This window comes from Hypanus sabinus, chromosome 20 (assembly GCF_030144855.1).
Source record: "Hypanus sabinus isolate sHypSab1 chromosome 20, sHypSab1.hap1, whole genome shotgun sequence".
Lineage (NCBI taxonomy): Eukaryota > Metazoa > Chordata > Chondrichthyes > Myliobatiformes > Dasyatidae > Hypanus > Hypanus sabinus.
The window spans coordinates 12,882,422-12,905,328 of NC_082725.1; the positions used below are offsets into that span (position 1 = coordinate 12,882,422).

Consider the following 22,907-nt stretch of genomic DNA (forward strand, 5'->3'; position numbering starts at 1 on the left):
AGAGTAATGCACGGGCATTTATAATGAATGAAAAACTGTTCTATAGATAGATATACACGTCAGGTGCCTAAGACTTTTGCACAGTATTGTAGAAGTTTATGCGTTGCACTATACTGCTGGGGCAGAGAAAAAAAAAAGTTCATGATATATGTGAGTGGTGATAAACCTGATTCTGATATGGGTCTCTGTTGTGGACTGAGAGTGAGAAGGGGGTATGGAGAGGGGAGGGTGATGGGAGCATCTGAGAGACATTCTTTAATGATCAATAAAGCAATTGTTTGGAATCAAACGACCTTGCCTGGAGTCTCAAGCCTGGGTGAGTCTGCACCCGCACCACCTCCCCCACCACTGGCACTCCTTCTCTTAACACCTGTCCCACCCCCCCTCACCATTCCCAACATCCTCTGCTCCTGCCAGATTTACAAACTTGTTCTCCTTTCCACATCAACAAAAACAGTACTTAGCAAAATTCTTAGGCACCCTAGCTATATATGTGCAGAAGACTATTGCACAGAGCTAGAGATGCCAGCATCATGTTATTGGCATGTTCTCTGATTCAAGCAGAATCTTTGGGCTAGACTGTCTTACATCCAGACTGTGTTAAATTGTTCTTGTCTGCATACAACTCCGATAACCCGCTATCTGATTGACTGTTTGGAAATCCATATGCCCTCACCATCCAGGACATGACCTCTTCTTATTAACTCCATTGTGGAGAAGGTGCACAAGGGTGAAGACATACTCTCCACGCTTCCCCTCCACCACCAGATTTATAAACAGGCCATGAGCCCATGAGCATTCCTCTTTTGCACAAACTGATTTAAGCATTTTTTTTATGTCTTGCTCTGTACTGCTGCCCAAAACACAACAAATTCCCCAACATACAGTCCTGAGCAAAAGTCTTAGGCACATACAGTGCCTATAAGAAGTATTCACCCCCCACCACCCAAGACAGCTTCATGTTTTATTATTTTATAACATTTGAATCACAGCAAATTTAATTTGGCTTATTTTGACATTGAGCAATAGTAAAAGACTCTTTCATGTCTAGGTGAAAACGTATTGCTACAAAGTGATCTAAATTAACTACAAATATAAAACACAAAATAATTGATTGCATAATTACTCACCCCCTTCTAGTCAGTATTTAGTAGATGCACATTTGGCAGCAATTACAGCCTTGAATCTGTTGGATACATCTCTTATTAGCTTTGTACATCTGGACACTGCAATTTTTCCCCATTCTTCTTTGCAAAACTGCTCAAGCTCTGTCAGATTGCATGGGGATTGTGAGTGAGCAGCCCTTTTCAAGTCCAGCCGTAAATTCTCAATTGGACCCTGACTTGGCCACTCTAAATTTGTTGTTTTAAAGTCAATCCTGTGTAGCTTTGGCTTTATGCTTGGGGTCATTGTCTTGCTGGAAAACAAATCTTCTCCCAAGTCGCAGTTCTCTTGCAGGCTGCATCAGGTTTTCCTCCAGGATTTCCCTGTATTTTGCTGCATGCGTTTTATCTTCCACCTTCACAAGCCCTCCAGGGCCTGCTGCAGTGAAGCAACCCAACAGGGTGATGCAGTCCCCACTATGCTTCCCAGTGTGCAGTGCTTGGCCTATGCCAAACATAGCATTTAGTCTAATGGCCAAAAAGCTCAATTTTGGTTTTATCAGACCATATAACCTTCTTTCAGCTGACTTCAAAGTCTCCCGCATGCCTTGTGGCAAACTTTAGCTGAGATTTCATGTGAGTTTTTTTTTCAACAGTGCCTGTCTCTTTGCCACTCTCCCATAAAGCTACGATAGGTGAAGTACCTGAGCAACAGTTGTATGCACTGTCTCTCCCATCTCAGCCACTAAAGCTTGTAACTCCTCCAGAGTTGTTATAGATCTCTTGGTGGCCTCCCTCACTCGTCCCCTTCGCTAGTTTTGAGCACAGCCTGCTCTAGGCAGATCTACAGCTGCGCCATATTCTTTCCATTCCTTAATGATTGACTTTACTGTACTCCAAGGGATATTCAGTGACTTGGAAATTCTCATGCATCTATCTCCTGACTTGTGCTTTTCAATAACCTTTTCGTAGAGTTGCCTGGAGTGTTCCTTTTTGTAGTTTTAGCCAGGATACTGACTCACCAGTAGTTGGGTCTTCCAGATACAAGTGTATTTTCACTACAATCAATTGAAACACCTTGACTGCACACAGGTCTCTCAAAAATGCCTGTCCAATTAACTAATTATTTGACTTCTAAAACCAATTAGCTGCACCAGTGATGATTTGGTGTGAACCTCCTTTGGAACCTCTCCAGTTTCGCACATCCTTTCTAAGATAAGAGACCCAAACCTGCTCACAATACTCCTCACCAACGAGGCCTCACCAGTGCTTTATAAAGTCTCAACATTCCATCCTTGCTTTTGTATCCTAGTCTGCAAAACAATAAAAACATGAAAACTTCTGAGGGGGAGAGGAGTGAATAATTTTTATAGGCACTGTATATATAGCTAGGGTGCTTAAGACTTTTGCACAGAACTATATTTTGTCAATGTGGAGCAGGGAGTGAGTTTGTAAATCTGGTGGGAGCAAAGGATGTTGGGAATGGCGAGGGTGAAGCACCGGATGACGGATGTGGGATAGTTGGTAGAGAAGGAATGCTACGGGCAGGGGTGGCATGGATACAGACATACCCAGGCCTGAGACGCCAGGCAAGGTCATTTGATTCCAATCAACTGATCTATTCATCATTACAGAATGTCTCTCTGGTGCTCCCCTCTCCCCGCCCCCTTCCCACTCTCAGAACATTAATTAGAGACCCATATCAGAATCAGGCCTATTATTACTCACATACGTCATGAAATCTGTTTTCTTTTTGCACCAGCAGCAGTACAATGCAATAAAATTAAAATTACTGCAGTACTTTGCAAACGTCTTAAGCACCCTAGCTATAGGAATGTGCCCAATACTTTCACACAGTACTGTATGTCAGTGATAGTAAATCTGAATCTGATTCATATCTCTTTCACTGGGTGCTGACAGCCATGTTCCTAGTCAGCACTTCAAGTAACAATTTCTCGTAAGCACAAGAGATTCTGCAGCTGCTAAGAATCTGGAGCATCACACGCAAAATGCTGGTGGAACTCAGCATGACAAGGGAGGATCTATGGAAGTGAAAAACAGTCGACATTTCGGGCTGAGACCCTTCATCAGGACTGGAAAAGAAGCCAGAATAAGGAGGTGGGGAGAGGGAAGAAGTATCAACAAATTTCACAACATTTGCCAATGATATTAAACCTGATTACACTTGTGATTCTTATTCTGACAAGCTGGCAGGTGACAGGTGAAGCCAGGTGAGGGGGGGAGGTAGGTACCTGGAGGAGTGGGGGTGGAGTATGAAGTTGGGAGGTGATAGGCAGAAGGGGTGAAGAAGAGGAATCTGGTGGGAGAGCACCTTGAACCAGAAAGGAACAGGAAGTAAGAGGGGAACTGGAAGGAGGTGAAGGAAGAAGAAAAGATGAGAGGGTAACCAGGAATGGGAATGGGGGGTGGGAGGGGAGAAATTGCTGGAAGTCAGTAAAGTCAATGCTCATGCCATCAGGTTGAAGGCTACGCAGATGGAATACGAGGTGTTGCTCGTCCAACAAGAGTCTGGCCTTGTTGAGGCAACAGAGAAAGCCATGGATCCTTTCTCCTTTCTCTCTTTATCCGTTTTTCATTCTGGTTCCCCTCTCACCCCTTCTCCTCTCCCTTGCACAACACTTCCCTTTGTTGCCCCTCCCTCTCCCCCCTCTCCCATAGTCCACTGTCTCTCCAAGCAGATTCCTCCTCCTTCAGCCTTTCACCTCTTCCATCTATTACCTCCCAGATTTTCCCTTCAGCCCCCACCCCCACCCAGCTGTCTTCCTCCTCACCTCGTTTCAACTTCTTATACTCCCTCCCCTCCCTCCACCTTCTTATTTTGGCTTCTCCCCCCCTTTCTCAGCCCGAAACGTGGACTGTTCATTCCTCACCACAGATGCCTGGCCTCCAGCATTTTGTGCGCATGTTACACTTGGGTTTTCCTTTGTGATTGCATAATACCGTCTGCTGATGGTCACCTAACACTCCATTACTGTACTTGGAAGTTCCTGGCATCCCATTACTCAATTAGCAAGGAACAACTTAGCCCCGAGACTGGAGCCAGCAGACAGCATTAACCACACCTTGAGAGGAAGTTCTGGATGACTGCCAGTCAGAGCCTGTATCTTGTGTGTGCCATGTTTTTCACAGATTGTACGGTTAAAAGTTTACTTTCCTCCCTCCAGTACTTCTGGCCAAACTTACTTGAAGTGATCTGTCAATTATTTGACCTCTTTGCAACAAGATTTTAAGATGTTATTCCATAATCTGTAGTTAGATCAAGTAGATGAAATGTATGTATCTGTGGGCTTGTTTAAAAGAAAATGTAACTCTCTCCTCAGATACAGAGACCATTATGAGTGGAATAAAGTTACTTCCTGTATCCACAATATTCTCAGTGGTCAGAGGTGGATAGAACATTATGGAGAGATTCTCATTAAGAATACAACGAATAGTACTTGCCAGTGCAAACTGACATTTATGAAGGTATGAAAATGTTCTCCTTTTGAAATGAAGCAAGCAAGCTTTCTTAAATTGTTTTGGTTTATCTTCCGATCGTAATTTGCTTAAAATATATTCTGTATCGGGTATGTGTAGATGTGCCCTTTACCTGTTTATTAGGACAAACCTATATTTAGTTTTTCCGCAAACCATTTCAGGTGACATTGACCTACTTTTGTACTGCCTGCTTTGTATTTAAGCTCCCGTGACATTTTGAAGACAGTGGTTGCAGCCTGGTGAATAACCTTCATCTAAAATAGGGATGATTCTTGTTTGGAGAAAAGAATTAAAAGCCTCCTATCTGATCAATAATTTCAGACTGTAGAGTTTCTTCAGCAATGTTTGAAGATTGTTTTTAAAGATTACGTTTATTTGTCTCATGTACATCAAAACTTACAGTGAGATGTGTCGTATGCATCTAATCAAATAGCTAGGATCGTGCTGGACAGCCTGCAAGTTTTACCATGCCTTTGTGGCAATACATTGGATTTCAGCCATTGGTCAGTAATATCAGATGATAAGATGTAGGAGTAGAATTAGGCCGTTTGGACTATTGAGACTGCTCTGCCATTGCATCATGGATGATTCACCAGGCCTCTCAACCCCATTCTCCTGCCTTTTCCCCATAACCATTGACGTCCTTATTAATCAAGAACCTATCAACTTCCAATTTAAATATACCCAGTAACTTGGCCTCCACAGCTGTCCATGAATCCCACAGATTCACCACCCACTGGCTAAAGAAATTTCTCCTTATCTCTGTTCTAAAGGGATGTCCTTCTAATGTGAGGCTGTGCCCACTAGTCCTAGATTCCCTATTATAGAAACACTCTAAATGCCCACTCTGTCTAGGCCTTCCAATAGGGCTTAATGAGGTCTCCTCCCATGCTTCTAAACTCCAGTGAGTACAAGCCCAGTGCCATTAAGTGAACCCCATATGTTAACCCTTTCATTCTCAGGATCATCCTTGTGAATCTCCACTGGACCTGCTCCAGTGCCAGCACATTCTTCCTTAGATAAGGGGCCAAAAATACTTACAATACTCCATGTACAGTCTAAACAATGTTGTATAAAGCCCCAGCATTACATCTTTGCTTCTATATTTTATAATACTATAATTTTATATTTCATAAATATTTAACTTTATTATCAAGGCTGATTAGAATATTGAAGCAATCTTTAAGGGCCATCATAATATCCACATGACTTAGTAAAATCTTCTTGTTACCAGAACAAGTTATTGGGAAGACTGATGAACAGGCCTCTAAGGCCCTACATGCTTGATTAAACTTGACTTGGGGGCTGCACGGTGGTGTAGCCGTTAGCGCCACACTTTACAGCACCAGCCCTGTGGGTTCAATTCCTGCCTCTATCAGAAAAGAGTTTGTACGTTCTCCCAGTGACCATATGAGTTTCCTCTGGATGTTCCAGCTTCTTTCCACAGTCCAGAAGGGCATGTTATGTTTTGTATCTCTAATTAAAATTTTAAAAATAAATAAACCCTCCAGATTTTAAATTAAATTGACATGAAGTAATGAATGCTGACTTTACTGAATTTGGCTAAACTAATATAAAACAGGTCAAAGCAAATGCTTTATTCTGGAACAGTATTGTTGATAAGAGAGAGTATTTGACTTTAAAACTTAGAAACAAGCAATTAAACACAAGCAATTCTGAAGATGTTGGCGACCCAGAGGAATTCCAGCAGTTAAAAATCAGTCTTCAGACAGATCCAGCTTCCATGTTTGTGGCAGTTTTAGCTTTCCAATCCTTTTTGACGTTCATCATTCTGGCATATCCTATTTACCAGTTTTCTTTGATATTTTAGGCAAGATACTGGAATTCAAACGTTAATGAGGTTGAAGGGATCATAATGAACCAAAACGGTGAGGTAGTAAATCAACTCTTTGGGAAGTGGCACGAAGGCATGTATAGTGGGACGCTCCCCTCAGCAACATGCATCTGGAGACCAAGTAGGTGATTTATGCCAAATATCTCGTAATACCCTGTTGTTATATATTTCTACGAAGGACAAAAAGTTGCTGAATAAAAATGATTAATCTTTTTCTTTAGAGGACGCTCATCAAATTCAGGGAAAGCAGAGGTTGTAATGAGTAAGTTTATGACCAAGTGTGATAAATTTTATAATATTTCTGGTTACGTTTAACACATTGCCATCAGCTGAGCTTCATTTGACGGCAAAATCACAAGGGAGCTGGTAGGCTCTGATTAGAATATTTGAAGGTGTGGAATGTTAATGCTCTGTACTTTGCCTGCCCGTTTTGTACGATGTCAGAAGTGGTGTTTGATTTGCCTATCTGATGTGGGGAAAAGTTGAGCTTTTATACAGTACTGTGCAAAATTCTCAGGTGTGTGTGCATGTGTGTGTGTATATATGTGTGTGTGTGTGTGTGTGTGTGTGTGTATGTGTGTGTGTGTATATATATATATATAAAAAATATGACTTTTTGCACAGTACAGTATTTGTCAACATGGAGCGGAGATCGAGATTGTTGGAGCTAAAGATGTTGCGTGGGTGGAGCTCCGCAGGAGAGTGTGGGGCAGGTGAGAGAGAAGGAGTGCCAGGGACAAGGGTTGACACGGATACAGAGACAACCAGCCCTGAGACACTAGGCAAGGGCAGCTGATTTCAAGCAATTACCTGTGGCTTATTGATCATTACAGAATACCTGTCTGGTGCTTTCCGCTCCCTCCACTCTTCCTTCCCCTTTTCCTAACCATGATTCCCCTCCCCCTGTCCCCTTCCCACTCTCAGACCACAGTGGAGACCCATATCATAATCAGGTTTATCATCACTCACATATATCATGAAATTAGTTTTTTTTTGTGGCTGCAGTACAGTACAATACAGAAAATTACTTACAGACTGTGCAAAAGTCTTGGGCATCCTAGCTCTATATATATGCCTAAGACTTCTGCATGGTATTCTTCATAGACTAATCAGTATGTCCATACAATGACACGAGGTGCAGGAGTATCTGTACATAAGGTGACTCTGATAGGAAATGATAAAAGTGACAGAGTGACTTGGTAAGAGGAGCTCTTCTAGGTAGCAGCAGAGCAGATGAAAACACAATGAGCCAGTGACTCATTGTGTCAGGGTAGGTATGAGGTGTGGAGTGTAAGTGTAAAGTGATGGGATAAGGGGTGCCAAGGGGCGGCTGATGTGGATGTAGTGATGGTGCGGTGGGTTAATGGCTGGTGTTGATCAGCCTGACGGCTTGAGAAGAGTAACTGTCTTTGAGTTTAGTGGCTCTGGTGTGAGCGCTGTGCAGCCTCCTCCCTGATGGGAATGGGACGAACAGTCCATAAGGGTGGGATCCTTCATGATATTGCTGGCCCATTCCCCGCACCTTTCCGTGTCATTGATGTGGGTAGATTAGTGCCAGTGATGTGTAGTTGGGTAGTTGTACTCTACAACCAGCTGTTGTAGTTGTGGTGAACTACGAGTGCCTGTCTGGACACACCCCCTGCTGACTGCTCCTGTGGCTCCTCCCACAGGCCCCTGTACAAAGGCGATTCAGGTCTAATCCTCTGCCTCATTCTCCAGGATGTAATATGATGGTCACTCACTGCTGGTTCCTTCTTCAGTCAATAAAAGCCGATATCTCGCCTTACGTCTCAGTGTGAGTTATTGATGGTGCATCAGTAGTGTAATTAAAAAGTGTTTTCAGCCTGATGTGTTGGCTCTGTTTCTCATCCCTCAAGTATGGCCTGACCTGAGTAGGTCCAATGTTTTCTGTTCTTTTCAATTTTTTTTGGCATAAGCAGCATTTTCTTCAAACAAGGAAAGACTGTGGGCACCTATTGATTTTCATCAAAGATCATGTTTCTTAGCTCACACGTTCTGACTTGCAGGCTACGTGAATTTACAGCTGGTAAATCCAAAACAGGATACAATCTCTACAGAAGTATTCTTCTGAAGTTAATGGCGTACGGGGGAAATTGGTGTGCCTGAAGCCCTGCAAAATTTCATTAGGAACTTGAGATTTGGTATGTCACTAAAGACTCGAGCAAATTTCCACAGATGTACCGAGGTGACCGTTCTAACTGGCTGCATCACCGTGTGGTACAGAGGGGCCAATGCACAGGATTGGCAAAGCTGCGGAGGGATACAAACTCCGCCAGCTCTATCATGGGCACGAGTCTCCCCACCATCGAGGATGGCTTCTAAAGGCGACATCTCAAAAAGGCAGCGTCTCACTCTGTTGCAATATGTGTAACTATCCCCTGATCTAATAAATAGTGAAAACTGATGCCTTGGTTTAATGGAGTTGCTCTTAAAAAAATTAAACCTGGGAAATCTAAAAGTATTTGGAGGGCACTAAAGCAAAGATTCAGAAGTACATTTAATATCAAAGTATGTGTAAATTATACAACCTTGAGATTTGTCTACATACAGGCAGCTACAAAGCAAGAAATCCAAAAGAACCCCTTTTAAAAAATGGATCAACACCCAGTGCACAGAAACAGAGAAATTTTAAAAAACACAGATCATGCGAACAATGAAAGCAAGCAACAGCATTCCAAACCAAATTGAGTCCACAGACCTGTGGTGAACTACATATACCCGTCTGGACACGCCTCTCTGCTGTCTGCTCCTGTGGCTCCTCCCACAGACCCCTGTTTAAAGGCGGTTGGAGGCTCTGCTCCTCCCTCAGTCTCCAGGATGTTGTGTGGTGGTCTCTGGCTGCTAATCATGGTCTTTTGCTGCTAATAAAAGCCTATCGTTCACCTCCCATCTCCGAGAGTTATTGATGGTGCATCAAGACCCGAATCCCGGAGCAGCTGGAGTAGGCCCATAGCCTCGGTCTCGTATAGAGGGGCAAATCACCACAAAGGGTACAGGCACAAAGCCCATAGCACCCGGAGCAGTCTCACAGCCTCAGCCTCAGCGTCAAGGGGAGCGAAGTAAAACATCGCAGAGCAGAACCAGCTCTACCCTCGCTTCCAGTCCCAACACTCTGCCTTTTCAGTCCACCTGACCCGGCAGTTAAATTGTTCAAGCATTGGGTCACCCCCGCACTCAGACCCGGCCCCACTGCACCAATACTCCCTGGGCTTCTTCCAGCCCTTAATTGACCTTCCCAAATCGGCACTTGTCAACAATTAAAGCTCTGTAAAATCACTATTTAGGATTTTCACTAATTTTAATAAATTTGATTACCAAGCATTAATTTCAAGTTGATTAAATTTATCTTTCTGGGGGCTATCTCTGAGGTAAATGTTTTAGTAAATTGTATTTGTACGGTGCTGAAAATTAGAGAAATATGTGGCTGCTCACACGTTAAACAGTTGCTCATCGTTTCTGAGGATAAGTCTTTTATTCCCTTTCAGATGTGGACTTGGAAGTCATTTGAAAGCAGTGGGTATAAGGTCTGATATTGTATCAAAACCTATGTTGCTCTGTTTTTTTACATTTTTGTGTTTATTTCTCTTTTGTAGATCCCATGCCAAAAGACTTTGAGCAGTACTATGGTCTCACCAAATTTTCACTGGGATTAAATGAGCTGGAACCTGAAGAAAGACCATGCCTTCCACAAACTGACACGAGGTTTAGGCCTGATCAAAGGTATGCACTTAATCGATGCAACTCCATGATTACCTTCGTCCATTTTCTGGAAGCTTGGCTTTATACGTGAGGGCACAAAATTAGTTTTGTTGATGGCAACTGCCCAGTTCATCAGTCCAGAGAGCTGTGGATGTTGCTCATTTGGTAGCACAGGGGTGTGGTAGCTCTTGGTAGGAGCCTGCCAAAGGGCCGCTGATCTTCTACTGTACGAGTGTGTTTAAGTGATAAATTTCCAAGGGTGGGATGGGGGCTGGTGGATGATTTATTTCATGGGAGTGGAGTGAGGGTGGGTCGAGTGTGGTGGGAGTGTGGGACCATCAGCTGAAAAGGAAAAAAAACAGCCTTTTTTTCTTATAAAACATTTTTTTCTAATAGGCAGCAAGTTGTTATGTGTCTTGTAGCAGTTTGCTACACTCGAGTATTGATGAGTCAATTAACTGACAGGTGTCCTGAGATTCAGCCATAAGTGGTGGAAGATACAATGACCGATTAAAGGATCGGCTGTTCAGAATTCAGGCTTTGACTTTCCCTTGTATTTTGAATCTAACAGTATTAACATTCAAGAAATATACTTGGAGTTGCAAAATTATTGTAATACTTCTGACAAATTTCGAAGTCAAACTTCAAAAAGTAAGGTCCTGCAGATTTGTAACAGGAAATGACGGGGAAGTTGGCATTTCAAACCTGCATCTGTAGAAAGGGAGCACAGTTTGACATACACTTTATCCAGAAATGTTGCCTAACCTGCCGAGTATTTCCTATCGCCTTTTCAGATTTCCAGCATCTTCATTGTTTTTCTTAACACCATTTCTCAACAAAAGTGGTGTTGAATTCACCCATATACTATTTGACCATTTTTGTTATGGTCACTATCTCATTATATTTTCAGAAGACAAGGTGCTAAGCTAGCATTTTAAATTTTTCAGAATCGGAATCAGGGTTATTGTCACTGACATAAGTTGTGAAATCTGTTGCTTTGTGGCAGCGCTACAGTGCAGTTAGTTACTTAATTAGAGCTTTTTGGTCATTTCTGAGGGCCGTGAGACTGCAGCACTTCTCTATTCAGTGCAAAACAACGCACTGGCAACTCAATGACTAAAAACACGATGACCACATTTAAAAATAATGTCTGAATTGTTCAGAATGACATCTAAATTACAACTGAATTAAAATCAACTCTAAAATTAAAAGGAAGAGTGACTGCCCCATTTGAGTGTTGCACCTGTCCATGTTATAAAACGCTATGTTTAAATATTAAATAGCATCAAGCATTATGCCCATTTATTGCCCTTGGAGATTGTCCACAGTGCCTTTGGAATTGAAGCTGATCCCACAAAAAATAGTAGATATGGCCCAGTCCATCATGGGTAAAGCCTTCACCGCCATTGAACACATCCACACAAAGCATTGTCACAGGGAAGCAGCATCCATCATCAGGGACCCCCCACCACTCAGGACATGCTCTCTTCTAACTGCCACCATCAGAAAGGAGATACAGGAGCCTCAGGACTCACACCACCATGTTCAGGAACAGTTACAACCCCTCAACCATCAGGCTCTTGAACAAATGGGGATAACTTCACTTGACCATTCATTGGAAATGTTCCCACAACCAATGGACTCACTTTCAAGGACTCTTCATCTCATGTTCTCAATATTTATGACTTATTTACTTATTAATATTTATTTCTTTTTATAATTGCACAGTCTGTTGTATTTTGCACACTGGTTGAATGCCCAAGTCGGTGTGGTATTTCATTGATTCAACAATGGTTATTATAATGGTTATGGATTTATTGAGCATGCCCACAAGAAAATGAATCCCAGGGTTGTATATAGCCACATATAATTTCTGAAAATTTCAACCCCTCCTTTCCAGTCCTGATGAAGGGTTTCTGGCCAGAAGCGTCGACTGTTTATTCCTTTACGTTGATGCTGCCTGACCTGCCCAGTTCCTCCAGCACTTTGTGCACCTGTTGCAGTGCAATGTAGTAAAATAATTCAACCTCCTGAGCTCACTGTACTTGCAGTGAGGCTTAAAGGCAAATGAATACCTGCTGCAGGATTGCCTTGAATGCAGAATTCAAGGTGTAGTCTATTTAAAGTAACTTGTGCAAAACTTCAACCTTTGTAAACTTGTTCCCTCAGGGTAATAGTCAGGGCTCTGTTGGCCTCTCTTTTGCGTTGACTTCAGTTTGTATACGTTTACTGATTTATTGTTTTTTTTTCTTGGGTTCTCAACCTCATTCAATTCTGTATTTCCTCCTTATAGGCCATCATTTCAAAAAATAGATGGTTATCTATCTTGTGTGCAGATGGGATAGTCCCCTAGTTGTCTATGTTGAACTCCATTTGCCTTTGTTTTATCTACCTACCAAATTTTTCCCTTTGTAGTTTCCAGCTTTTGCCCCAATTTCTACCCCAAATCTGGTGATGTCTGGACATTTGGATAAGCAAGATATAATCGTTCATTCATTATGTGCCGTGTTGTATGACGTGGGTGATTATGGTCTCGACCATGATTATTCTTGGCATATTTTTCTACAGAAGTGATTTCCCATTGTCTTCTTCTGGGCAGTGTCTTTACAAGATGGTTGACCCCAGACATTATCAACACACCTCAGAAGTTGTTCACCTAGTGTCAGTGGTCGCACGACCAAGACGTGTGATGTTCACCAGCTGCTCATATGACCATCCACCACCTGATCCCATGGCTTCACATGACTCTGATCCGGAGGGGCTAAGCAGGTGCGGCACCTTGCCCAAGGGTGACCTGCAGGCTAGCGGAGGGAAGAAGCGCCTCACACCTCCTTTGATAGAGACGTATCTCCACCCTGCCACTCACATGCAAGATATAGTACTGTGCAAAATTCTTAGGCACATATTTATATAGCCAGGATCTCTAAGATGTTTGCACAGGACTATATTTGTCAACGTGGACAGAGAACGAGTTTGTAAATCTGGTGGGAGTAAAGAATGTTGGGAATGGCGAGGGTGGAGCACCACAGGAGAGGTGCCAGAGGGGTGGTGGGGGCGGAAGAGTGGTGTGAGTGCAGACACACCCAGCTCTGACACAGCGTGCAAGATAATTTGATTCCAAACAACTGGTTTATCGATCATTTCAGAATGTCTTTCTGGTGCTTCCGGCTCCCTCCCCTCTCCCTTCCCCTTTTCCCAACCATGATCCCCCTGTCCCTGTCCCCTTCCCACTCTTAGTTCCCAATAGAGACCATATCAGAATCAGGTTTTCTCATCATTCACATATGAAATTTGTCTTTTTTTTGTGGCAGCAGGACAGTGAAATACATAAAATTACTACAGTATTGTGCAAAAGTCTTAGGCACCCTAGCTATCTACAGTATATGTATATCATTTGCTGTTTTTACAGTATATAATCCAGTGTATATTATATTCAGTATATGGTATGTAATAATAATTTTGTATACAGAGCTATGCATAACCCTCTCATCTCTCATCAGCTCACAGATACAGTAAGAAGTTACTGGCACAATATTTTTCGCTTCTTGCTAATGTCATCTGTATTCCACTTCCTGACTAATTTCCAACTGAAGTCAAATGCCTTTCTTGTGTTACGTTTTGCAGACATTTGGGTCCAGACCTCACTGAAAATTATAAAATTCCTCTTGGATGAATCCTCAGATAAACCCTTAAGGATATTATGAATAATTGTAAAAGAATGACTCTCCCATTGCTAATTCCTTCTGAATCCCTGATCTGTTTGTATTTCTTAATGTTTTGCTATGCAACAAATAATGATGAATTCAGGGAGTTCTGGCATCCTTACATCAAGAACTACTGTTCAATCATTTTGTACATTTCCTGCATGTTTGAACATCTACGTACTTAGTGCAATACACAATGAATACCTGGTTTACCGCATAACTTCACTGGTATCCACCTATATCACCATAGCAATGACACAAATACAACTCCTTTCTTAAAAGGCATGTATTCATTCCAGTTGTAGTTATGGTACTACTCAAGAACAAATTACATGAAGTGGAATGGCTCTTAATCACCTTTATTTAATCCATGAACCAACTCACTTTCAAAGACTGTGCCACTCATGTTCTCAGTTTTATTTGTTTTTTGTATTTGCACAGATTGTCTTCTTTTGCATACTCCTTGTATGTCAGTCTTTGCAGTTTTTCATTGATCCTACACTATTTCTTTGTTCTACTGTGAATGCCTGCAAGAAAATGAATATGGTGACAATACGTACTTTGGCAATAAATTTACTTTGAACCTTGAAGGAATATAATGTAATCCTTGCTTTACCCCACAATAGGCACAAGCAGTTAAGGGTGACACTGATATAGTAAGTACAAGAGCATCTGCAGATACTAGAAATCCAGAGTAACACACATGACTTGCTGGGGGCACTCAGCAGGTCAGGCAGCATCTATGGAAAAGAGTAAGCCTTCAACATTTCGGGCCGAGGCCCTTCTTCAGGACTGAGAAGGAAGGGGGAAGATGCCAGAATGAAAAGGTGGGGGGAGGGAAGGAAAGTAGCTAGAAGGTGATAGGTGAATGGGAAAGGTCAAGGGGCAGAGTGGAAGGAATCTTCTAGGAGAGTAAAGTGGACCAGGGGGAGATAGGGAAGGAGCAAGGGGTCCAGGAAGAAATAGGAAGGCGAGGAGAGGTAAAAAGTCATCTATCGTAGCAGTCCAAGACAGCTAGGCTGAAGAGCTTCCATTTAGAGTAAGGGTTCCCATCATGGAGTCCATAGACTCGGTTAAAGATAGAGGTCCATGGCATAAGAAAGGTTGGGAACTCCTGATTTAGAGTTTTTGTTCAGACAGAACATCAGAATGGGGAAGAAATGTGATTTGGGTGATTTTGACAGTGGGATAATTATTGGTGCCAGATGGTCTCAGAAAATGCTGATCCCTTAGGATTTTCACACACAGCAATCTCTAGCATTTATAGAGAATGGTGTGAAAAATGTAAAACATCCAGTGAGCAGCAGTTCTGTGGGTGAAAACACCTTGTTGATGAGAGAGGTCAGAGGAGAATGGCCAGATTGGTTTAAGATGACAGTAACTCAAGTAACCACAAGTTACAATAGTGGTGTGCAGAAGAGCATCTCTGAATGCACAGCACATCAAACCTTAAAGTGGATGGGTTACAACAGCAGAAGACCACACCATGTTCAACTCCTGTACCTAATAAAGTGGCTATGGAGTGTACAGCACTGTGCAAAAGTCTTAGAGCTATAAAAAGTTTGTGAACCCTTGCCAATACCTAGTTTTCTGCATTAACTACTCATAAAACAGGTCTGATCTTCATCAAAGTCATGATAATAGGCAAACGCAATCTGCCTAAACTAATAACACACAGGCAAATATACCTTTCACGTCTTTATTGAACACATTGTTTAATCATTCACAGTCCAGGCAGGAAAAAGTGTGTTTAACCCTTGTATTTAATAACTGGTTTAACCACCTTTAGCAGCTATAACCTCCAATAGCTGCTGATCAGACTTGAACAATAGCAAGGAGGAATTTTAGACCAATCCTCCATGCACAACTGTTTCAGTTCATCAATATTTCTGGGATACTTTGCATGAAAAACCCTCTCCTGGTCATACCACAGCATCTCAATCGGGTTAAGCTCTAGATTCTGACTTGGCCATTCCAAAACACATATTTTCTTCTTCTTAAAACATTCTGTTCTTGATTTACTCTTGTGTTTCGGATCCTAGTCTTGTTACATCATCCAACTTCTATTAATATTTAAGTGACAGACCACTGCCCTGACATTCTCCTGTAAAATATCTTTATACAATTTAGAATTCATTGTTCCCTCAATGATTGCAAGTTCAGACCCTGAGGCAGCAAAGCAGCCCCAAGTCATGTGCTCCCTCCTCCAGGCTTCACAGTTGGGATGAGGTTATTTTTGTTGGTGTGCAGTGCCCTATTTCCTCCAAACATAGAAGTGTGCATTTCTGCTAAAAAGTTCAGCAAAAAATTCAACAATGCAGAAAATGAGGTAATCGCAAAGGTTTCCTACCCGGATCTGCTGAGAAGTTACTGATATTTTCACTCACTGGCAGCCTCAGATAATTTCTGCATGGCATGTCCCTAACATGCATTACCCTGGTCTCCTTTTAGGATCATTGCTTTCTTTTCACCTTGACAAATCCAGTAACACAACTCTCATTTCTGTTCCAAGGAGTGCAGATGTAGAGTTGAGAGGATCTGGTGAAAAACAGGTTTAGTCACATTGTCCGGTTGTTCAGGATTGTTTGGAAGATAAAATAACCCAAGTTTCTGTCTGTTGTAAACGAGCATCTTAAACCTATATCCCTCGTTTTCTCCACCCTCACTATTAATAAGGGACAGAAGCAACCATGTCATTAAAATTTCTAGTGAGTTGGCTTTGACACTTCTGGCCTTCTGAGATGGGCTTCTAAAATGCCTCCTGCACTCCCCACTGCCCTAAGTCCTCTAGTTCTCTTAATATCTCTCTCTCTCTCTCTCTCTCTCTCTCTCTCTCCCTCTCTCTCTCTCTCTCTCTCTCCCTCTCCCTCTCCCTCTCCCTCTCCCTCTCCCTCTCCCTCTCCCTCTCCCTCTCCCTCTCCCTCTCCCTCTCCCTCTCCCTCTCCCTCTCCCTCTCCCTCTCCCTCTCCCTCTCCCTCCCCCTCCCCCTCCCCCTCCCCCTCCCCCTCCCCCTCCCCCTCCCCCTCTCCCTCTCCCTCCCCTTCCCCCTCCCCCTCCCCCCTTCCCTCTCCCCTCTCTCGCTCTCTTCCTCCATCAATTTATGACCATAAGACAATGAGATACAGGAGCAGAATTAGGCTATCCGGCCCATTGTGTCTGCTCCGACATTCTGTCATGGCTGATTTAGTTTCCCTCTCAACCCCATTCCCTGGGCTTCTGTTTATTAAATACTGCACTGTACTGCTGCCTCAAAACAACAGATTTCATGACATACAGTACTGTGCAAAAGTCTAGCCACCTACATACTGTAGAGCAAGGGTGCCAAAGAGTCCTGCACCATACAGTAGTAATTTTATGTTTTGCTCTGTACTGCTGCTGCATAAAAAAAGTGCGTGATGATAAACCTGATTCTGATCTATTGTGGACTGAGAGTGGGAATGGGAGAGGGGAATCATGGATGGGAAAAGGGGAAGGGAGTGAGAAGCACCAGAGAGACATTCTTTGGTGATTAATAAACCAATTGTTTGGAATTAAATTACCTTGCCTGGTGCCTCAGGGCTGGGTGTGTCTGACCCACGCCATTCCCCACACTTGGCCTCCTTCGCAGCTACCTGTTCCACACCTTCCACCCTCACCACTCCCAACATCCTTTGCTCCCGCCAGATTTACAAACTCACTCTCCGCTCCACAATTACAAATACAGTACTGTGCCAAAGTCTCAGGCACCCTAGCTATACACTGTATATATGGCCAAGACTTTTGCACAGTACTATATGTCAGTGATAATAAATCTAAATCTGATTCTGATTCTGCACAGAATCAACTCACCAGCTGTTGTTGTTTAGGCTGTAATTTGTCAGACTGAACTCAAGCCGAGACTAGTTGTCATTTTGCTGTATATATCTGACTCTGAGATGAGCTTCAGATGACATGCCACATCTGTAAGATGACCTTTTACCAGCTCTGGCTCCAGTCTCAGCTTAGTTCCTGTTGAAACACTCTCTCATCCTTTGTTACTGCCGGCCTTAGCCATTCCAGGGTATTATTGGCCAGCCACTTGTTGTACATACCAATCTGAAATAATCCAAAATATTACTGTGATAATAGTGAGGGGCAACATGGTAGTGTAGTGGTGAGCGTAACACAGTTGCAGTACCAGTGACCCACCATTGTCTGTAAGGAGTTTGCACGCTCATCCTCCCCATGACTGCTCAGGTTTCCTCTGGGTGCTCCTGTTTCCTCTTAGTCCAAAGATGCATGGTTGGAATTCATGAGTAGTTGGTGCTGGAAATGTGGCAATGTGGCGACCCACTTTCTGCGCAGGCGAACCAGCTCACAAATAGCCAGCGCGCAGGGGGAGACTTTGGTAATGCACCTCTGACGTCATTTCTGCCCGAAGAGGGCGGGCGCTAGGGATTAAATGCCAGCGCCGTGAAGTTTGAATAAACTACATTGGTGACCCCGACGGTCCAAACGGGATTTGGACCAAAGATGACCGACTCTTCATCTGTTCACGCAATTTCGCTAAAACTGCCGACTTTCTGGACCCTGCGACCACGCGTGTGGTTTAGCCAAGCAGAAGCCCAGTTCCAGATTTGGCAGATATCCTCTGATTCCACGTGTTACTACCACGTGGTGAGCGCCCTTGACCAGGAGACGGCTGCCCAGGTTGCGGATTCCATACAGTCGCCCCCGGAAGGCAGCAAATATGAAGCATGCAAAGCGCTGCTCATTGGGACCTTTGGCCTCTCATGGCATGAGTGAAGTGCCCGCCTGCTTCACCTGGACGGTTTGGGAGACAGACTGCCATCAGCATTGATGAACGAGATGTTGTCCCTGGCTGACGGACAAAAGCCCTGCCTCATGTTCGAGCAAGCGTTCCCAGAGCGACTGCCCGAGGACATACATCTGCTGCTGGCCGACGCAGATTTCAGCGACCCCCGGAAGGTGGCGGCCCAGGCAGACGTGCTGTGGAAAGCCAAGAGGGAGAGCGTGGCATCCGTTGGTCAGATTACCAGGCTAAGCGCCTAACAGCGGACCAGACCAGGCCCGGCAGGGGGACGCACACAACACAGCAGGAGTGAGGAGGACAGTGAACAGTGGTGTTTCTACCACCAGTGGTGGGGCACAAAAGCTCGCCATTGTCACCCGCCCTGCAAGGGCCAGCTGCCGTTAATGACTATGGCAGCTGGCCACCAGGACTTCCTCTTGTACGTCTGGGACAAACAGTCGGGACGCTGCTTATTGGTCGACACCAGAGTGGAGATCAGCGTCTTGCCCCTGACGGGGTACGACACCCGCAACAGGAAGCCAGGACCCACCCTGAGGGCCGCAAACGGCAACACGATACGGACCTACGGCAACCACACAGTGCAGCTGCAGTTCGATGCCAGCTGGTTCACGTGGGACTTCACACTGGCCGTGGTGGCCCAACCACTCCTGGGGGCGGACTTCTTGCGAGCTCACAGCCTGCTGGTCGACTTGCAAGGGAAAAGACTGGTACATGCCGAGACTTTCCAGACATTCTCCCTGGGTGAAGCCAAGTTGCCGGCCCCACACCTGGACTCCATCACGCTGTCGGACAACGAATTCACCAGAATCCTGGCGGACTTTCCATCGATTCTGGCACCACAATTCATAGCAGCCATGCCCAGACACGGGGTACAGCACCACATTCCGACCCAGGGACCACCCCTCCACGCCCGCGCACGAAGGCTCCCCCCGGAAAAGCTCCACCTGGCGAAGGAGGAGTTCAAGAGGATGGAGGAATTGGGGATCGTACAGAGGTCCGACAGCCTATGGGCCTCCCCCCTGCACATGGTGTCCAAAGCAGCCGGGGGTTGGAGACCATGCGGCGACTACTGCAGACTGAACAAGGCTACCACTCCAGACCGCTACCCCATGTTGCACATACAGGACTTTGCAGCAAACCTGCACGAGGCAAGAATCTTTTCCAAAGTAGACCTCGTCCGGGGATACCATCAAATCCCGGTGCACCCCGAAGACATCCCCAAAACAGCACTCATCACCCCGTTCGGCCTGTTCGAGTTCCTCCGAATGCCATTCGGCCTGAAGAATGCCGCACAGACGTTCCAGCCGCTAATGGACGCGGTGGGACGCGACCTGGACTTTGCGTTCATCTATTTGGACGACATCCTTATAGCCAGCAGTTGTCGTCAGAAGCATCTGTCCCAGCTCCGCCAGCTCTACTCCCGCCTGAGTTTTCGGCTTCACGATCAACCCAGCCAAATGCCAGTTCGGTCTCGATACCATCGACTTCCTGGGCCACAGGATTACCAAAGACGGGGCAACACCTCTGCCCGCCAAGGTAGGCGCGATCAGCCGCTTTGCCCGGCCCAACACGGTCAAAGGCCTGCAGGAGTTCGTTGGTATGGTGAACTTCTACCACCGTTTCCTCCTTTCAGCAGCCCGTATCATGTGCCCTTTGTACACCCTGATGTCGGGTAAAGGCAAGGACATTACTTGGGACGAGGAGGCCGCGGCCACTTTCGTTAAAGCCAAGGAAGCCTTGGCAGATGCCGCGATGCTGTTGCACCCCAGAACGGATGTTCCGACCGCCCTCACGGTGGACGCATCCGACACAGCAGTCGGTGGGGTGCTAGAGCAGCTCATCGAGGGGCGCTGGCAACCCCTGGCATTCTTCAGCAAGCACCTACGACCACCCAAACTCAAGTACAGTGCTTTCGACCGGGAGCTGTTGGCACTGCATCTGGCAATACAGCATTTCAGGTACTTCCTAGAAGGCAGGCCGTTCACCGCGTTCACGGACCACAAACCGTTGACCTTTGCGTTCACGAAGGTGTCCGATCCCTGGTCGGCTCGCCAGCAGCGACATCTGTCCTACATCTCCGAGTACACGACGGACATCCAGCATGTCTCGAGAAAGGACAACGTCGTGGTGGACGCACTCTCCAGACCAGCTGTCCAGGCCCTGTCCCTGGGGGTGGACTATGCAGCACTGGCGGAGGCGCAGCAGGCAGACGACGAGATGCCCAGCTACGGGACCGCAGTCTCGGGTTTGCAGCTGCAAGACTTTCTTGTAGGCCCAGGTGAGAGGACCCTCCTGTGCGACGTGGCTACCGGACAACCTCGCCCCATCATCCCGGCAGCCTGGAGGCAGCGAGCTTTCGACTCCGTACACGGTTTGGCGCACCCATGTATCAGGACAACCGTCTGGCTGGTCTCCAGCAAGTTCGCGTGGCACGGACTTCGCAAGCAGGTCAGTGTATGGGCCAGAACGTGCGCGCCGTGCCAAACAGACAAGGTGCAGCGGCACACTAAAGCCCCGCCACAGCAGTTTGAACCCACCCACCGGAGGTTCGACCACATTCATGTGGATATCGTGGGCCCCCTACCAGTGTCCCGAGGAGCGCGGTACCTCCTAACTATGGTAGACCGGTTCATGAGGTGGCCAGAGGCGGTCCCGCTCACCGACACATCTGCCGATTCCTGCACCTGAGTACTGATTGCAACCTGGGTAGCACGCTTCAGGGTACCGGCCCATATTACCTCTGACAGAGGCCCCCAGTTCACCTCCCAGCCTGTAGTCGGCTGTGGCCAGCCTGTTGGGAACGCAGCTGCACCACACAACTGCCTACCACCCACAGTTGAACGGACTAGTGGAACGCTTCCACCGTCACTTGAAGTCGGCTCTCATGGCCCGCCTGAGAAGACCTAACTGGGTGGACGAGCTTCCCTGGGTCGTGCTTGGAATTTGCACAGTGCCCAAAGAGGATCTGCACGCCTCGTCAACCGAGTTGATGTATGGCGCGCCCCTGGCTGTCCCAGGAGAGCTCATACCAGCCCCAAGGGGGCAAGAGGAAGAACCCGCAGCCGTCCTAGACAGACTATGCGAAAGGCTCGGCAACCTGGCCCCCGTACCGACTTCACAGCATGGACAGACCCCGACCCATGTACCCAAAGACCTGCAGAACTGTAAGTTTGTGTTTGTACAAAGGGGCGGACACCGGGCACCATTACAGCGGCCGTACAAGGGGCCATTCAAGGTGATCAACAACAACGGGTCCACGTATGTTCTGGACATTGGGGGGAAAAAGGAGATTTTCACGGTGGACCAAATCAACCCAGCCCATGTGGACTTGGCGCAGCCGGTTGAGATTCAGGCACCGCGGCGCAGAGGCAGACCTCCCAAACACAGGCTGATCCAGACTGTGGACATTGGGGGGTGTATCGCGGGTTCTGGGCGGGGGGGCGGTTATGTGGCGACCCACTCTCTGTGCAGGCGAACCGGCTCACAAATAGCCAGCGTGCGGGGGGAGACTTTGGTAATGCACCCCTGACGCCATTTCCGCCTGGAGAGGGCGGGCGCTAGGGATTTAAATTCCAGCGCCGCGAAGTTTGAATAAACTAGTCTCGAAACGACTTACCAACTGTGTGTCGTTATTTCAGCGCTGTGTGTAGCACATCGCTACAGCAACACTTGCGGGCAACCCAGCACAATCCCCACTGATTTGATCGGATGCAAAAAGCTCATTTCACTGCATGCTCCGATATTTCAATGTACATGTGACAAACAAAGCTAACCTTTAATTTTTATTTTTACTGTCTGTACCCTTGCCTCCCTCTAGCCACCTGGACTCATGAAGGGTCTTGGCCCAAAACATCAACTGTAACTCGACAGAGTTCCTCCACCATTTTGTGTGTGTGTGTCACCTCCTTCCGTTGTTGGGATGCCGCCAAAAAATAAGTCCTGTCTCTTTAAACAAGATTTTGAATAACTCCTTTTAATATCCCTTTATGTATCTCAATAGCTTTTCCTAGTACATTCAAAGATACACCTGTACACCTGCTTGTTAATGCAAATATCTAATCAGCCAATCATGTGATTGGCTCACAAAAGCATGCAGACAAGGTCAAGAGGTTCAGTTGTTGTTCAGTCCAATCATCAAAATGAGGGAAGAAATGGGATCTGAGTGACTTTGACTGTGAAATGCTTGTTAGTGCCAGACAGGGCAGTTTGTGTATTTCAGAAGCTGTTGAGCTCCT

At 45.7% G+C, this 22,907-nt stretch overlaps 1 protein-coding gene across 2 annotated transcripts in view; it reads left to right on the forward strand.

Moving 5' to 3' along the window:
• osbpl3b (oxysterol binding protein-like 3b) overlaps nt 1-22,907 on the forward strand; it is a 166,546-nt gene that overhangs the window by 119,945 nt on the left and 23,694 nt on the right. For both annotated transcript variants that reach the window (XM_059945110.1, XM_059945111.1), the window contains 3 exons: nt 4,445-4,589; nt 6,433-6,577; nt 10,071-10,197. In XM_059945110.1, the coding sequence (XP_059801093.1) occupies nt 4,445-4,589; nt 6,433-6,577; nt 10,071-10,197 (417 nt within the window). The remainder of the gene's footprint in view (nt 1-4,444; nt 4,590-6,432; nt 6,578-10,070; nt 10,198-22,907) is intronic.